Source organism: Callospermophilus lateralis, chromosome 1 (assembly GCF_048772815.1).
Source record: "Callospermophilus lateralis isolate mCalLat2 chromosome 1, mCalLat2.hap1, whole genome shotgun sequence".
Lineage (NCBI taxonomy): Eukaryota > Metazoa > Chordata > Mammalia > Rodentia > Sciuridae > Callospermophilus > Callospermophilus lateralis.
The window spans coordinates 199,754,371-199,772,510 of record NC_135305.1 but is presented as its reverse complement, the minus strand read 5'-3'; the positions used below and the strand labels follow the sequence as shown (position 1 = coordinate 199,772,510).

The following is an 18,140-nucleotide window of genomic DNA, read 5'->3' as shown; positions in this document are numbered from 1 at the left end:
AGTTTACATATTTACATTAGCATTATCACACACAGTAGGAAAGTATGGAAAACAGATGTTCAAGAAGTGGCAAAATTCTGTTGTTATTGTTACACTGTATTTTGAACACTACCAGGAGTAACATTTCTGAAAATATTAATGATTCATTATTTTCTGACTCTTACAAATATATTTTCCACATACGTGTACACCTTTCAGAAGCTATATTGCTGCTTGATTTGTTTTCTTGGTGAGCAGAGAGGAAATATATTTCTTAGAAAGGCTCTATTGGCTTATTATCGTCTTCCTGTTTTATGTGCATGTTACTAAACATGGAGTTCCCAGACTGCTTTTATTTTGTGAAAATGCATCTTTATATGTTTGTGCCAGTGCTATAATTTCCTGTGATATTTCTTATATACTATGCAATGAACATATTTAAGATACCAAGCTGATGACTTTATCATTTAGGAGTCTTTGTCTGAAGTGGAAGAGAAATACAAGAAAGCCATGGTTTCCAATGCACAATTAGACAATGAAAAGAACAATTTGATCTATCAAGTGGACACCCTTAAGGATGTTATTGAAGAACAGGAGGAACAGATGGCGGAATTTTATAGAGAAAATGAAGAAAAATCAAAGGTATTTGCCTATCTTGTATCATAACATTTTATTGGATCAGAAAATAAGATCCAGCCATTTAAAAAGTGATGAGGTCAATAGGGATTTGGAGTTTTTTTCCCTGTGATCTCCAAATCCAGCCTAAAGAATGATGTATTAGCCAAAACTTAATGGTCCAAGAAACATTAAAAAAATTTTTTTTAATTTTATTTTTTATTTTCCCTATTTTTATTTTAGCACATTTGGTCAGCATGTGCTCTTTTTAAATTTTTTCTTTTTTCCAAGAAACATTTTTGCAAAACTTCTTTGTGTGAACACATTTTCCTTTCTCTTAAGTATACCCTTAGGAGTGAATTTGCTGGGCCATAGAGTAACTCTCTGTTCAGTTGAGGAATGACAGACTGTTTTCCAAAGCAGCTTCACTGATTTACATTTCTTACCAGCAGTTTATGCAGGTTCTGATTTCTTTGCATCCTCACCAACACTTATTATTGTCTGGCTTTAATTCTTGCCATCCTAGTGGATATGGTTTTGATTTGCATTTCCCTGATAGTCTGATGCTTTGGAGTAGATTTTCATGGGCTTATTGGTATATTTTCCTTTGAGAAATGTCTATTCAGATCCTTTGTCCATTTTTTAAACTTGGATTATTTGTCTATTATTGAGCTATACGAATTTTTATAAGTTCTGAATACAAGTCACTTATCAGATACATGAGTGGCAAGTATCTTCTCCTGTAGACTTTTTACTTTCTTTTGCTTTATTAGCTTAAGTCCACTTTAAAGAGAAACTTCCTTATTTCTTATTATTCAGATGAGATGGTTTACATAGGGAATGGGTTTACATAAGGAAGGTAAGATAAAGGCTTAATTCTTTGCCTTTATTTACAAGTTTTCAAAACAAGGAATTATCATTATGAAGTCATGAATTCAAACATTTGATTTTGTTTCAGTGCATTGCAGCTTTTATTCTTATTGATGCTCAAATTGTCCCACTTTTGGCTAGTGTGAGCCTCTTCAGGTTGATTCCCCACTATTTTTGATGAGTCTAATTGTTTGTGATAGCTTCTTTGCTTTCTGACAGAAGAAGATGTTCTTGCCTCATTTTGAATATTTTCTGGCCTAGGCTTGGAATCAGCCATTTCCCCAAGGAACCCTGGTCCTCTTTCAGTGGAGCAGTATGGATGATAGGGGTGCTTCTTGTGCCTGAGTTGCTCACTGTGTATAGGCTTTTATTGGATATATCAGGGAAATATGGATGTGGGGCTTCTGTTTGTTTGTTTGTTTGTTTTTTAAAGAGAGAGGTTTTTTTTTAATATTTATTTTTTAGTTTTTGGTGGACATAACATTTTTATTTTTATGTGGTGCTGAGGATCGAACCCAGCACCCCGTGCATGCCAGGCGAGCGTGCTACTGCTTGAGCCACATCCCCAGCCCCTGTTTGTTTATTATGAGTTCATGCTGGTAGTCCCAGTTTATATTCAGGACCTTAGGGATTTTACTTAACTTCTTCTGTCTTAATATCTGTATCTCCTTTTTCCCACACTGCAATTTCTATTCCTCAAAGTCACTGGGGATGACAGCAGTTATGTTACATTTTATTCTCACTGCTTTATTCCATATTACTCAGAATAGCAATGCCAACAACAACACATACATAATTACTGAAAGGAGTCAATTATGTTTGGTTTGATATGGCCTTTATTTTTGCGAGGCTATGTATAGCCAAACTATTGTTTTAAAAAGTTACTTGAAATAGTTTTCTCTCTCCATGCTTAGGCTACTCTATTTTCTCTATGAATATATAGTTAAGTTCATTGCATTTTCTAGTCAGTATGTATGTAGGTGTTGCTTTTGGGTTTTAATTTATATTTTTTATTGTAAAAAGCACAACATAAAATTTATCATTTTAGTCATTTTATTTTACTCTATTTTCTTATTTATTTTTGTAGTACTAGAGATTGAACATAGTAGTATCACCACTGAGCTACAGTCCCACCCCGTCTTACTTTTGTTTTTTGCAATAAGATCTCACTTAATTGCATAGGCTGACCTGGAACTTGTGATTCTTCTGCCTGAGCCCCTTGATACCTGGGTTTACAGGTACTTGCCACCATGCCTGGCATTTTAAAGAGTATGGTTGAGTGATATTAAGTGTATTCATTCACATTGTTGCGCATCAGATCTCTAGAACTTTTTCATTTTTTTTCCTCCAGTATTGGGTATTGAATCCAGAACGTGCTGCCACTGAGCCAAATCCTAACCCTTTTTTATTTTTTTATTTTGAGACAGGGCCTTATAAGTTGCTCAGGCTGTCCTCGAATTTGCAATCCTTCTGCCTTGGCCTTCTGAGTTACTAGGATTACAGATGTGCACTACCATGCCAAGCTAAAAGTTTTGATTTTTATGTAGTTTAATTTATTGCTTCATTTTCCCTTATTGCTTTCAGATTTTTTAGGTAAAGTTTCTCTACCTTTGGTTACATTTTTTCCATTAAATTTCTGTGTGGTTAATTGGTTCTCTCTTACTTGCTTTCTCATATAAGATGAAACTTTTTAAGATTTTCAAATCTTTCTGTGTAATGTACAGTTGTTCTAGGTTCCTACAAACTGGCAGTCCAGACGTGTCTGAAACTCACACTTGGCCTCTGTGTTTTATCACATATGTTCTCTGCCATGACCCATATAAATGATATCTTTTGTTTAATAACAGGAGCTAGAAAGGCAGAAACATATGTGTAGTGTGCTGCAGCATAAGATGGATGAACTTAAAGAAGGCCTTCGGCAAAGAGATGAGCTTATTGAGGTATGTCCATGAACTGTGGGAATACTCAATTTTGATAGAACATGAGTTGATTAGGATGCAGGTATATATGCTGGGAGAAGAAAGGTAAAATGCTACAGAGTTCATTGTGTCTTCAAATTTGGTTGTCTCCTAAAAAATTTTAAATATGAAACGTAAAGGCAGATTTAAAACAAATTATGACTATGAACCCTATAAACATTCCCCCTTCAATAGCCCAATAAACATTTTAAAAGATATGATTGAGTAGTGTTAAGTGTATTCACATTGTTGTATATGAGATCTCCTGAACTTTTTCGTCTTTATTTTTATACCTGGTATTAAACCCTTTGGCACTCCACCACTGAGTTACATTTGTTGGCTTTTTTTATTTTATTTTGAGGTGGTCTCCGCAAGTTGCCAAGGCTTACTTCAAATTTGTGATCCTCCTGCCTTAGCCTCCTGATTATCTGGGATTACAGGATAATCAGAAGGCTAAGTCAGGAGAATCACAAATTACAGTATGAGTAGGGAAAGTCGGCAGTGATAATTTACCAATAATGTATAACAAAGCAACTTAAGTACAAGAGGATATCAAGTAAGTATCATTGCCTAATTAAAAGAATTCTTTGAGAATTGCTAAATGTTAAATTCTGGTTTTTCTAACTGATGTTTCTTTATAATTCATGATGTTCCCTTTATAATTCATGATGTTCCTACTATTATAGATTCTGCTAACAGAAAATCAGTTATCAAGCTAATACATGTCTTATTTTTTTAGTTCTGTTTTAAAATATAAAATTCAAAAATCCTACTTATTCTCTGTGAAAAAGGATCATTTGTTCATAAACAATTCTAGAAATGTAAGTTGTTTCATGTTTGGGAAAAGCAGTTATCAAAGAAAGAGTACACACATGGAGCCACATGTACACAGAAATCTAGCTGGCTTGCTGCCACATAACTGTGGTTGGAACAGTTATTCCCAGTCCCCTTGCTTGCTTTTGGTTTTTTTTGGCGATGCTGAGGATCAAACCCAAAAGCCTGGTGCATACTAAACGTGTACTCTGCCAGTGAACTGCACCCCTAGAAGCCCCTCCCCAACTTTTGTAGGGGCAAGCCAGTGAGACTCCTGTTGCAAGATCCTGGATGTCATCTTTCCTTTTAGCAAACCACTCTTGCCTTTTCTGTTTATCCCACACTTTTAAAAAGTTTTTCAGCTTTATTTTTTATCTGTTTTCCTCCCTCTGATTCCTTCCCTTTTTTCTTCTGCTCTTTTATTACTTCTCTTCCCCTCTTCCTCTGCAGGAGAATCAGCGCATGCAGCAGAAACTAGACACCATGACAAAAGAAGTGTTTGACCTCCAGGAGACACTTCTTTGGAAAGATAAAAAAATTGGGGTATGAGATGAAGTTGGGTTTTGATTAGAAGCTCATTGATGAGGAACAGAGCAATAGAATTTAACTTAGGGACTCCTAAAAATCTGGCCTTTCGATTGTTCTTGAGTAGTTATACAATGTGAAATATGATTAGCAGAAGATAGAGGGTCTTCCACGGGAAAACCTGATTCTGTGCTTGGAAAGAATTCATCTTTCCAGCCGACTTGGGGCTTATGAAACCTATGAGTAGAACTTTAAAAGAAAGTGTTCTTCTTGCTCCTAGGATCCATATCCAGAAGCAGCCACAGGCATTTAATTAAAAGTTTGTGGGTAGTTTGATAAGTTTACAAGAATCTGAATAAGAAGCAGAAAGATAGGGAGTGGGGATAGGGAAAAAGTTATGAGCCTCCTATAAATTCTCAGTGAATAAAATGGGAAGAGATTAAAATCAGTTCAATTATGGAAGTTGATAGGAATGTTAGACTAGGGTGAGTTGCCAAACTGTGACATCATCTCTAATTATAAATCCAGAACTCCCAAAGCCAGAGCCCAGATAAGGGAAAAATTCCTCATTGCTTTTTTGCTTAGTCTTGCAGGTAGATTCCAAGTACTCTGGAAACTGAAAATTTCCCACCAGTTCACCTCAGGTGTCCTTCAACTGACAATCCTGTCTTTTGGCATGAGCTTTCTGTTCTGCCGTGGGTCCGTGGGTCCTACGTAGTTGCCAGAGGCTTACCTTTTTAGGGAAAGGAAACAAAAAACAAATGAGGAAAGTCTTGTTTTGTTTTTGTTTTGTTTTGTTTAAGATTAGATAGGGCAGTGAAATGTTGGCAGAGATCCACAAAAGCACTTGTGGATGTGACAGACATGCTCAGATGTGAATGCTCTGCAACAGATCCTTCCTTTTTAGGGCCATTCTGATGCCCAGCTGGTGGTCAGCTGTACCCCATTCTTTTCACCATTCCAGGTACCTCATCTTCAGTTAATAAACACAAAGGAGTTCATAGATCAAGAATTTAAAGAACTAAACTACTTTTAGATAATTTTCTAATGCTTAAGTTACTGAGTTTCTGAAACTTCATCCAAACCTAGGAAAGCTTTCTGAGGGATGAATGAGCAACTCTATTAGGCATTTTGAAATTGTGGTTGCGAACTGCTGATTTTATTTAAACTTTTACTTGGGAACTATAAAATGAGATATGAAAAATTTATGTTACAAATTAGGCAATTTGTAAAGTGTAATTAAAAATCTAGTCATTGTCTACAGTGGGCTTCTTTTAGGACTTTACATAATTTCCTTTAGCACAAATCTACAGATTCAGGGTTTCTAATTTGTATAGTTGTCTCAGTTTTTGAAACTGAGTATTGTGGACCAGTCTTAGAAACTCTTAAAACATTTAGTTCAATAAAATGTTCTTTGCTACCAAACTGGCATGCTGATGGTTAAGTTATAAACTTGGCTTTTTAATTGTCTGGACATTTTTTGAATGAATAACTGGAATTCTTTATTCTGTGGCTGTACAATTATGCATTCCTTTGACTTCTTAAAATTAAACATTTTTAATTTTGAGAACATTTTAGAGTCACATGCAACTATAAGAAATAATACAGAAAGATTCTGTATGCCTTTTTTATTCTGTTTTCCCAAAGGTTCCCACATTGCAAAACTAGTATAATAAATATCACAACCAGGATACTGTATATAATAAGTTGAGATACAGAAGTTTTCCATTCCCAAAAGGGATCTCTCTTCCCTGTCCCGACTCTGGTACCCAGGAACATTCTACCACTGAGCCATATCCCCAGCCCTTTTTAGTTTTTATTTTGAGACAATGGTCTTGCTAAATTGCTAGGGCTGGCCTTGAACTTGTAATCCTCCAGCCTCAGCGTTCTAAGTCTTTGGGATTACAGGCATGCACCATTGTGCCTAGCAGATCACTCCTCCCTTTTGGCCATATCTACTACCCCTGTCCCTCCCACCCCAAGCTCTGTTTTCTATTTCTATACTGCTGCCATTTAAGAATGTTTTATGAAAAATTGTTCTAAAATACAAACAACATACAATTTACCATCTTAACCATTTCTTAAGGGTATAGTTCAGTGGCATTTAAGTATATTCACAGTGTTGTGCTACTGTCGCCGCCATCCACCACCAGAATTTTTCATCTTCCCCAGCTAATACTTTGTTCCCATCAAACAGCTGCCATCCTTGCCAGCCATCTTTTTACTCTATCTGAAGGTACTGTACTGTATAAGTACAATCGTATAGTATTTGTCCTTTTATAAGTGGCTTATTTCATCAAGCATAATCTCTACAATAATCAGTATTGTAGCATATGTCAGAATGAATGTCCTTAATTTTTAAAGTTGACTAATATTCCATTGTATGTGTATACTACATTTATCCATTGATGTACACTTGGGTTGCTTTTCCCTTTTGGAAGTTGTGAATAATTCTCCTGTGAACATGGTATACAGTTATCTCTTTGAGATCATGCTTTCAATTGTCTTGAAATACTCAGCAGTGGAATTGCTGAATCATATAGTAATTCTATGTAAATTTTTGAGGAACAGTCATTCCATTTTCCTTAGTGACTATGTCCTCTTACATTCCCATTAGTAGTGCACAAACATTCCAATTCCTCCACAGTTTCTCCAATATGTGTTATTTTCTTACTGTAGGTAGCCATTATTATCTTATTATTATTAGCCGTTCTAATAGATTCAAGGTAATCCTCTTTTAACTTTGAAGACACATTTCAGTTATGGTCAGTGACTACTTAATACATTATTTGTCTCTAGCATCATTTCCAAGATTCAGATTTTGTGACTTCCCGTTGAAATATGTCTGTGATTCCCAGGTTAGAGTTCAGTTTTTCTAGTTGTTCCTTCAATGAGCTCAATGGTCTTGCCTCTAGATCCACTGCAGTTCTCCCCAAATGCCCATGTGTAGAGTAAGTGTATACAAAGGCCCTGTGTGCTTGGCTAACCCATCATACATTTGTTCCCATTCTGAGTAAGATATTTGTGGCCCAGAACAATTATATGGTGATTTAACCTGCTGCCTCAAAGTTCAGCCATATATATTGCATATATCTCTGTTTGGCCTTCTGAGGTTAGGTTATTTAGATCTCCATAAACATGTACTTTTTCTCTAAAAAAAAAAAATCAACTGTAGGAACTATTATTACATGCAAACACAAGGGTAGTTGTTATATATGGTCAGGTAATGCCACAGGATTGCAAATCCAGCATGAATACGTTTTATCCAATTATAAGGTATTTTGGTAGTTTTCAAACTTTGTGGTGAAATGGACAGATATACAGGATATATTTTATTTTTCCATCTACAATTGTGGGAGGATGAAATTAAAAAGTCTAAAAGTAAAAATTAAAACTCAGCAGTACAAATGTGGAAAGAGGAGAAAATGTCATGTACTAGCATTTGCTAGAATTCTTGATTTCAAATTGGTCTGTTCCTAAGCGGTCTTTTATATTCAATGGTATTGTTTCTATAGAGCATGTTGTGACAGTGATCATTTACTCAGTTACATGTGGTGATGCATGGCATAATTATGCATGCAGATACCAATAACTAAAAGTACCTAACCCAGCAGAAATTAAAGTGTGGCTATCCGCTGATGGGAAGATATCACTGTGCTTTGTTCTCCTGATGTTCCATTTGTTAATAATCTAATAGAGTGTTAATGCTATCCCCAAGTGTTAGAGTAAAGACCATATGGTACTAGAAACTCAAATTAATTTACAGGTAGATCATATAATACAAATATAAACTATAAAAGGAAGTTAGCCCAACTGTGGTTAGCACATAATCCTGCTGTAATCTCAGCAGCTGTGGAGGCTGAGGCAGGAGGATCAAGTTCAAAGCCAGTCTCAGTAAGAGTGAGGTGCTAAGCAACTCAGTGAAAATCTGTCTCTAAATAAAATACAAAATAGGGCTGGGGATGTGACTCAGTGGTTGAGTGCCCCTGAGTTCAATCCCCAGTTATTCTCACTGGCCCCTGCCAAAAAAAAAAAAAAAAAGAGGTAGTTATATATTGACATTGCAATTGGATAAGAGCCGACTTGCCCTGTGACCTACTTTTCTATCATCATTTGGGATGATAATCAAGTAACATAATGCAACCTCTATAGAACTGTGATATAAAAAAACCAAAAAACTGTGTATGCAAGGTCTTTGGAACCAAAAAGAACTAGATTCATTTTATGGTCTTGCCACTTACTGTGACTTTGGGGGAAAACCAACCAACCAACCAATCAACAAAAGGAAGACCCCACCACCACCACCACACCCACATACAAAAAAACACTTCTCTGAGCCTCAATTTTCTGATCTATAAAATGAGGATAAGATAAGTAGTACATTTGCAGAGTACATAAAGTAGAAATTTCATATATAAAATTATATATAAGGGAGAAATTATGGGTACATAAAATAGCTCCTGCCATATAATTTGTGTTCCACAAATGGTCATTGCTATGATTCCTTTTTGTCCCAATTTGGCTGCAGAATAGAATTACAATAATTTTAAAAAATTGCTCGATTGTATAGTAACTAAGCAGTTGGCCCACTTCGAAACCCAGTCAACTGAGAGATAAGTTTACCTGTTGTAATTTAACTTCTTAGGTTTATGGGAATGCTGGCAGAAAACATTAAATACAAGAATAAGTATATAGAGAGACTTTTTGAAGTAGCCCAGCTGTGAGGTCCCTGCATAGATTACTTAAGGTAGTAATGTTTTAAAGTCTGGGTTACTACATAGTAGATTTGATTTTTTTTTTTTCTGCTTTTGCATTGTCCTCCTTACCTTTGATAGTTCTGAGATTCAGGGAGTTCCCAGTGGAAACACCAGTCTGCTTTCTCTGAACCTCTCCTGTGGCCTTGGCTACTGCAGGTAGTGCTCTTTGCTGAGTACCCCTTTAAACCTCTACCCTTGAGGTGAGCACTGTTGCTATCTCTACTGTTTATCAGATGAGGGAATTGAGGCATAGGTAAATTAAATATATGCCAGGACCTAAAAGCTTTATCCTGGAACCCATAATCTGCCAGCCTCCATAGGTGGGCTATATTTATTTTGTCAATATTTTATTTTTGCTTTTCACGTTTTGAAAGTACATCAGAAAACCAAATGAGTCTTAATTGTATTTTATTAAATTAACAGAAATCCTGGAAAATCCCTTTGGAGACTTGCTATTTTGGACTAAGTGGTATTTGAGTATTTTGCCACACTATTTGGAGAACAATCATACAGCCAATATTTAATTAAAATAACTTATGTATACTGGTTATTTTTCTTCCAAAACCAACTTTTTATTTTAAAGAGATCAGATATATTCTTGAATAAGTTGTTTTAGTTAAACATGAAATACTTCTTGTTGTTGTTGACCAAATGAAAATGTACTAAGGAGGTCAGTGAGGAAAATTTTAACTCTTGCTGCTGTCTTCATCTTCCTTTTCCTATTTTCTTCTTTGACTGGAAAAGAAAGATTTTTTCCTGCTTGATGTGATAAGCATGTTTTGCTAAATTTATGCATGAGAACCAGTTTCTACTAAAGCTCTCTTCTGCAGATGTATACCCATATAACCATTTCCTCCCCTGACTGCTTGTTTCCCAGCTTTTAATGGCCTCCTTGCTTTTTATGCCTTTATCTTTGCTTATTTGAATTAGTTACCTTTCACTTGCTCTTTTTCTGTGCCATTTTTTCCCTTGCTACCCTTCCTAAAACCAGGCCCTAGAGAAACAGAAAGAATACATTGCCTGCCTTAGGAATGAGCGAGATACGCTCAGAGAGGAGCTGGCTGACCTGCAGGAGACAGTGACAGGAGAGGTATGTGAGCATGAGCTAGAGCTCAGTTTCCCCACTGCTTTACTCTTTCTCTTATCCTGTCATCTTTCCTAGCCTGAATACAAACGACAATTTTGATCTGGTTTGATTAAGTCATTTTCTTCACAGAGGTGTCTATATATTCCATGTAATTGATTCTAACTAGGTTCCCCCCGTGGCAAACATACATTGTTGCAGAGTTACCTCACAGAGCTTCCTGCTTCCATATGAGCCATCTTTTGTGATGGTGGGTTGTGTTTTTTTTTTTTTTTTCCCTTTCCCACAGAAACATGGTTTAGTTATAATTCCTGACGGCACTCCCAATGGTGATGTCAATCATGAACCAGTGGTTGGTGCCATTACTGTTGTGTCTCAGAAAGCTGCTCAGGTCCTGGAGTCAGCGGGAGAAGGGCCACTAGGTAAGACTGGTTGCTATTTTATCTTGGATCAATGTTGTTGGACTTCTAGCTTGTTCATAATCCATCTTGGAAAACAAAAACAGGATAAGGGCCATCTGAAACTCATCTAGCTCCCTAAAAGGAAAATCTGGATGTATTATCTTTAGAAATCTTTTGACATTGGGTAACCAGCATCTGAGTCATTGTGAGGCAGTTAAGTGTAGCTACAAGGTCCCTGGATGGAAGCATCATGGGTCTGCACCCAGTGCTTTTCACGAAAAAAGTCAAGCATGCCCATCCCAGGGAGGCTGTGGGTTGGCAGCAACTTTCCAAGTGTATTTTTAGTGTTTTCTTCCTGGAACATCTGGTTTTGTGTTTCACTACTTAGTTCAGGGATAGCTCTTTGCCATCACATTTCTTAAGGCAAGAAATAGATGATCAGGAACGATGGGTATCAGAGGCCTGAGATTTCTAGAGCAGGGCTTCTAAGCCTCTTAAAATCTGGATCTCTTAAATGTCACTCTGAGAACCTAGTGGCACCTCTCCCAAGGAAACCACCAGGGTGCCCATCTGTTGTCCCTAACAGTCCTACTAAAGGAAGAAGAATAACACAGATAGTTACTGTATCATCAGCTCACTTTTACCTATTAAGAAACAATCCTTTTACATTTTTCATCTTGTTTTTATATATGCCAAGGTTTCCTAAAGGAGCAGGAGGTGCTGGAAAAGTGGCACAAGCTGATAGTATTTTAAAAGTTAGTAAGCAGGTTCTTCAATGTGCAGAATTTCTGAAATGTAGTTATAGGGCACTTTGATAAAGTAGAAGATGCTGGGTGGGTGAGAGGGAAGATCTAGAGAATGGAATAAGTAGAGTCTAGGGTAGCTCAGAGTATTTCTTCTGCCTGTTTGGAAAGTGCTGAAGAAAACAGAACTTATATTTGTCTGTGACCCTTATTAATTGTGGGATGTGCTTCTTTAACTGAACTATTGTAGTCTCCTCAGACCCAGGGGCCTATGTTACTTAGCTTTTCATCAGTGTGAACAAAATAACCTGAAAAGAACAATTTGGAAGAGGAAAGACTTATTTTGGCTATGGTTTCAGAAATTTCAGCCCGTGGTCTGCTAGCTCTGTTGTGCTATGGTGAGACAGAACATCATAGTGGAAGGGGTGTAGTGGAGGAAAGCTTTTCAGCTCCTCTCAGTCAGGAAGTAGAAAGGAAAGACGAGTAAGCAAGGAGGCAGGAATAAGATACAGTCTCCAGAGGCATGCCCCTGGTGACTTAGTTTCTTCATCTATGCCCCACCTACTTACAGTTCCCACCCAGTAGTTCATTCATATTATTAATCCACCAAACGGATTAGTCCACTGATGAAGTTACAGCTCTCATAATCCAATATTTTTTCCTTGGAATCTTGCTACATTGAGGATTGTGTTTCTAACACAGGAGCTTTTCAGGGGACACTTCATATCCAAACTATAACAGGGCTTATATTGGTGCCTGCTTAGGAAGAAACAACATACTCCACAGGCTGGGAGCAAGCCCTAATGACCCTGCTTCCCAACACCAGATTTGCCCATGGCTGCCCCCATCTTAAGAGTTTTCCGACTCTCACTAAATTTTGTGGGAATTTGCTCCTTCTAGCAGTGTGGTCCTCTGTTTTCTTGGCTCTAGCTTGCCCTTGCCCAGTCCCTGTCTATCACAACTTTTGAGCTCTCCTGCTAAAAGTAGAAGCCTGTGGGACTCCCATTGGTATTTGAGTTTTTCTGTCTACTGGTGAAAGTTTGTAAATTTTAGAAACAAGGAAGTGGTCTCCTTTGTGCTTCAGTTTGTCCTTAACTGAAAAAATCACTGCTTTAGGAGCAAATGTTGTATTTGGTGCCCTGATAAACATCAATGTGTGGAAATATATTTGGGATAATTAAGTAATAGTATGAAAATTTCTATTTCTTTTCATACTTGGAGCTGTAGGTAATGTAACTTATCAGATGTTTGCTATTTGAGAAATTGTTTATATACTACTTCATTACAAATTTAGTTTATAGCCTTTTTCATTTGTTTCAGATGTAAGGCTACAGAAACTTGCAGGAGAAAAGGAAGAGCTACTATCACAGGTAAAGACTTTCTTCTTTTTAGAAGATATTGTTAATTTACCTAAGTTACCTGGCAGACTTTAATAAACTATTCATTGGAAATTGGAAATGTGCTTATTTTAAACCTCAGTACTCAAGTGAAATTTAAAAGATAAAAAGGTAGTGCATATTTTGTGTCTTTGTTGTTTCTTACTCTTAAAAAACTATAGGACACAATCTCCAGTGAGTCATTGAGTTCCACAGAGTGAGTGGAGACAGCAGTCCTTTGCCTGACTCCTCTATCAGCCCTGACCATTTCTATTTAGTTTATAGCTGACTCTTTTGGTTTGTAACCTGCTTATGTTGCTTCTTGATCGTTCTGTTTTAGGCATTCTCTGTTGACATTCCTCTGTGGAAGATGAGAATTTAGCTGTCTTTCGTCCTCTGTCCCTGTCTTGGACGTGCATACTTCCCCATCCTCATATCCTCCTAATGAAGGAACAGTGTAATTCTAGTCTGTTTATGTCATCAGAACTTCTGAGCATTACTCACAAGGAAGCTGTGTGACATTCTAGGCTTGACTTTCATCTCTTTCACAACCATTTGTTAATACTGTGGTTTTTCTTTTCGTTTCATTTTCCTGGTTTTCTTTGTGTTTATCATTAATTTAGCCACAGAGTTTTAAGCAGTAGTTTAAACCCATTCTTGTTGTTTTCACATGCATCAGGTATTCTCTTGTTTTATCTTCGGAAGTCTTGGCTCTGACTTGATCCATTCTAAACTAGTTTCTCTCTCCTTCCACATGCAGATGTGATCATGCTATCTTGGCACGTGGGACTTTTCTCTGCCTATGATTTGGGCTCAGTTACCTTTTCCTAGTCTGATGCCTTCTTCCTTTATTTATTCTTTTATTTTGGTGTATCTTCCATAACTTCCTGAGGAAAGGGTATGTGGGCTGTTAACTTTTCTTGATGTTCTGGGCCTAAGTTGTCTTTTATTTTACTCTCTTGCTTGATTATCAGTATCTAATTCTTCTGGTCTGCAGCATTTCCCTTTGGATTTTAAACAAACTTCTCTGTCTTCCAGTGTGGTTAAGAGTGTTTGAGGACATTTTGATTTTTAAATCTTTTTTAGGTGACATATTTTTACCCTGCTTCTGAAAGCTCATGTCCTATTCTCTTTCTCTTTAGTGTTTTAAAATTTCAGTGATGTGTTTTGAAGTTTTATTGCATGACACTGGACCCTATCAATTCTAGGAACTTCTGTTTTTAGTTCTGGGAAAATTTCTTAAATTATTTTGTTGACTTTTCCCTTATTCCTCCTACTCAGTCATTCATCAAGTGTTGAGAGAGATGCCACTATTTAACAGTCACTATTCTATGCACTTGGGATATTTAAGTGAATAAATCAGTTCAGAAACTGATTCTGTCCCAGTGAATCTTACATTGTAGAGAGAAGAGATCAGAGATAATAAATAGTGAATGTAATTAAGAAGTAAATTATATGCTATGTTAAAAGTTTATGTGAATGCATTTATAATAAGTGTTTCACTAGCTACAGTCAGCTCCATGGGTAGAGGTCGTGACTGAGTAGAGTTATATTTTACTAGGCAAGTATAATGGGGCAAGGGAGGTGAAGGGAATATAGAAGAGAATGATGAGTCTACTGGACCTAGAAATTAATCTGGATAAGGAGGATTGAGAGGACATCCAAGAAAACATCAAGGCACTGTGAAAATACGATAGAATCAGTGGACTAGAAGTATAGTGGAGTTAAAGTATGTTAGGGTCTATAGATAATGAGTTGGAAAGATTAGGAATCGTGGTGAGGGAGGATGAATGGAGCTGAATTGTATAGGAACTGTTCTCTGATGTTGAGATCTAATCTATGACTATAGCATGAGTGGCTGGGGACAAGAAAGGGTGGATAGCAAGATCCTTGGAGAGGAAGTATTCCAGAAACTGAGAGATGAGTCCAAGAGCCTCTCTGTAGGTGTTTCTTGAAATTACTGAGAATGAAGATGGGTGGTCTTGAGGAACTAAAATGCTGATGGAGTGGGATGATGGAAGTGAGGAGAGGGGAGGTAGTGTGTGTAATTTGAAGAGATGAAATTAAGAACAGTGCCTTTAAAGGAGGATGGGGTGTAGAATAATTCAGTACCAGCAAGGAAAACAAGAGGACACCTATTAATTTCCAGGTTCAGTTGTAGGAGACTGTGGAAGAAAAACAAAAACAAAACACCCAGTACTTGGTGGGACTGCAGAAGAATGTAGATGAGCACTGAGGTAAAGGAAGAGCTCAGAGAAGATGCTGAAGGAGGCAGGGGCTTGCTACTGATGGACTGACACTTCCAGAGGGCACAGTAGAAGAGTTCCAGGCACTGGGAATGGTTAGGAGATGAAGGTTATGGGCTGTATAGTCTTGTGGGGGAAGAGTGCAGAAGAGGAAGGACAACCCTTTTCGAAATGGATGTAATGATTTCCTCAAGGCAGAGAATACTGGCAACCCCATGAATGTTCAGAAGTCAGAGGTGTCTGGGAAGCGTGGGTTTAGTCCAGTGCAGAGCTCACCTTTTCCCCATGAGGTTCGTGGCAAACTTCCTCTTGACTACTGTGGATAGAGTTGAGGACAGTTGGGAAGCCACTTGGACGTTTCCAATCATTTTTGTATATAGAAAGCTTTCTAAATATTTCACTTATCTCTAAATTAAACATTACTGGTGATAAGAATAAATTGTAACTGCTTGTGAAACTTTCCATTTTTAATAAAAGTAAAATACCCAAAGATGTACTGTTCCATAAATATACACAAATAATAAAATATGGCTGTTTTTATTGGGACACCTGGTCCTGGGGCTCACTTCTTTTTATATTTGTTTAGAGCTTACCTCTAGTACCTAGAATCGTGTGTTCCTTAGTAGGCACTCAAGAAAATCATTTCTGAATGGAATGATTTGTATGGCCAATATGATGAGAATCTGCTTTGTTCTGTGATGTGGCCACTGGGCCAAGCATCTGCTTCATTTGAGAGAGTGGATTTTGCCAGTGACATTTATTTCCATTTCAGATTAGAAAACTGAAACTGCAGTTAGAAGAGGAACGGCAGAAGTGCTCCAGGAATGATGGCACAGCGGGTGACCTGGCAGGACTTCAGAATGGCTCAGACTTGCAGTTTATCGAAATGCAGAGTAGGTACTAGGGGACAGGCCAGTCTCCATTTGTATACAGGTGTGTCCCCAGAATGGGATTGTGAGCAGGTTGTTGGGTTCTCATACTCACTTGTTTTGGTCATTGGTTAGTCTAGACAGCACTTAGTAAAGCAGCTGAACAGAGGCTGCATTGGTCTGTGGCCTTTAGGTATGTGAGAGGACACCGTCTTGCTCTCCTGCTGTTTCTGGGCAAAGGGGTTTCTTGGAGCTTTTTGCAAGTTGTGAAATGCCTTTGACAACCCGATACTGTCTTTTGTCACACCCAGGTGTAACTTTAAGCTCCCATGCAGCACCCTTCCCCCATTAAAGTTTTGTAGAATTTATCTTGGATAATTGGAGATTTGGGACTAATACTAATGTTAAGTAGTTTCAAATTTTTTTCTAGAAGTACTTTTTTTTATTAATTTATTTTAATTAGGTATGTATGACATCAGAATGCATTTTGAGTCATTTTACACAGTTGCAGCACAGCTTTTCATTTTCTGGAAGTATTTTTTAACCCAAATTAGTCTCTAGATGGAATTTTAAAAAGATCACAAGTCTAGTGTACTGTTTATCCAGATTATTCCAGTATTTAGCCTTTTCTACTTTTGACCCCATATTATTTTTACACACATATAGCATTCATATTAAATCCCTAGCTCAGAGATTTCAGCAGCCATTGGTATATAGTTGGTTTTGTTGGTGGTGGCATAATTTATAGACAGGGGAAGACTGATTTTTCCAATTTGAATAGCTTTCCTGATAACTGATTTTAAAATCTTGGCTATTAGGTAAATAATCTGAATTAGGTCAAATAGATAAGATTTTTTGAATTAAGGTTTATTAGTACCAACTTTTGAAGTTAGTATTACCTCTTCTTTTGGAGTCAGCTAAAATGCTAATAATGTTTCCTGGTGAATGTTTTGTTACAGAATATCATTTCACTGTGGAGGGTTGATGAAAACAGGGACAGGATTAGAGGGGGCTGGCTAGTTAGGAAGATATGATGGTGAGCCTGAATCAGTACAGGGACTTCTGACAGGAGAAATTCAGAAGGAATTGAAGAGAAATGGGCTGGCATTTATGCGTGGCTACTTTCTAGAGCCAAGTGGGTGTTGTAGCGCAGGTTTTTGCAGAAGGAAAAAGTCTCCAGGGATGGGGGGGCAGGGTGGGGGGGGGATAGAACAAAGTGAGCTGAGCAGGACTGTGGGAATGCCAGGCCCAGCTGGTGAAAACAAAAGCAAGCAGCTCCCTTGGACCAGAAGGCCAGGAAAGGGGCCCAGGCAACTCTTGGCTTTGAAAAGCACCTTGGCAGACATGGTGTTTTGGAATGAAATGACACATGAAATGACTGAGACAAGGGACTTATACTTTTGTAAACAGGAAGGAATGGGTGGGTTGAAAAGTGAGAAGGAAGCAGCATATTTTGATAATCAATAGGTTGCTAGGGATAAGAATTGAAAAACAAGACCCTAAAATTGAAAAACAAGACCCTTCTGTTACAGAGCTTGTGAATGGAATAGCTCTCTTCACTTCCAGGGTGGCTTTATAACCCCATGAAAGGTGATAGCAGCTGTACTATTCCAAACATCTCTTACATTGAAGATAATTAAGTAGTTATAATCTTGACCATGTGGAAATATAGAAAAGTTCTTAGGTTATTTGAATATTTCTTTTTGTTTAAAAGTTAGATTTACTTTATCTCCTTCAAGCTAAGATGATTCTATAATCATTGTATAGGGAAATTTTTGTTAAATTTGGGTTCCTGGAGGGAATTTTTATTCCGTGCCCCATTCATTTCTCAGTTTCTCATTTTAAGTGATTTATTTCTTAGGTCAGATGCACATCTAATGATTCATAGCTCTTTGCAAACATTA

General features: G+C 37.4%; 1 protein-coding gene across 24 annotated transcripts in view; it reads left to right on the top strand.

Moving 5' to 3' along the window:
• Lrrfip2 (LRR binding FLII interacting protein 2) overlaps window positions 1-18,140 on the top strand; it is an 89,676-nt gene that overhangs the window by 68,306 nt on the left and 3,230 nt on the right. For 19 of the 24 annotated variants that reach the window (XM_076843498.2, XM_076843510.2, XM_076843559.2 and 16 more), the window contains 7 exons: window positions 451-621; window positions 3,312-3,404; window positions 4,686-4,778; window positions 10,509-10,607; window positions 10,891-11,023; window positions 13,066-13,115; window positions 16,140-16,260. In XM_076843498.2, coding sequence (XP_076699613.1) covers window positions 451-621; window positions 3,312-3,404; window positions 4,686-4,778; window positions 10,509-10,607; window positions 10,891-11,023; window positions 13,066-13,115; window positions 16,140-16,260 — 760 coding nt within the window. The remainder of the gene's footprint in view (window positions 1-450; window positions 622-3,311; window positions 3,405-4,685; window positions 4,779-10,508; window positions 10,608-10,890; window positions 11,024-13,065; window positions 13,116-16,139; window positions 16,261-18,140) is intronic. The other 5 variants (XM_076843549.2, XM_076843542.2, XM_076843616.2 and 2 more) reach the window with 1 other exon arrangement.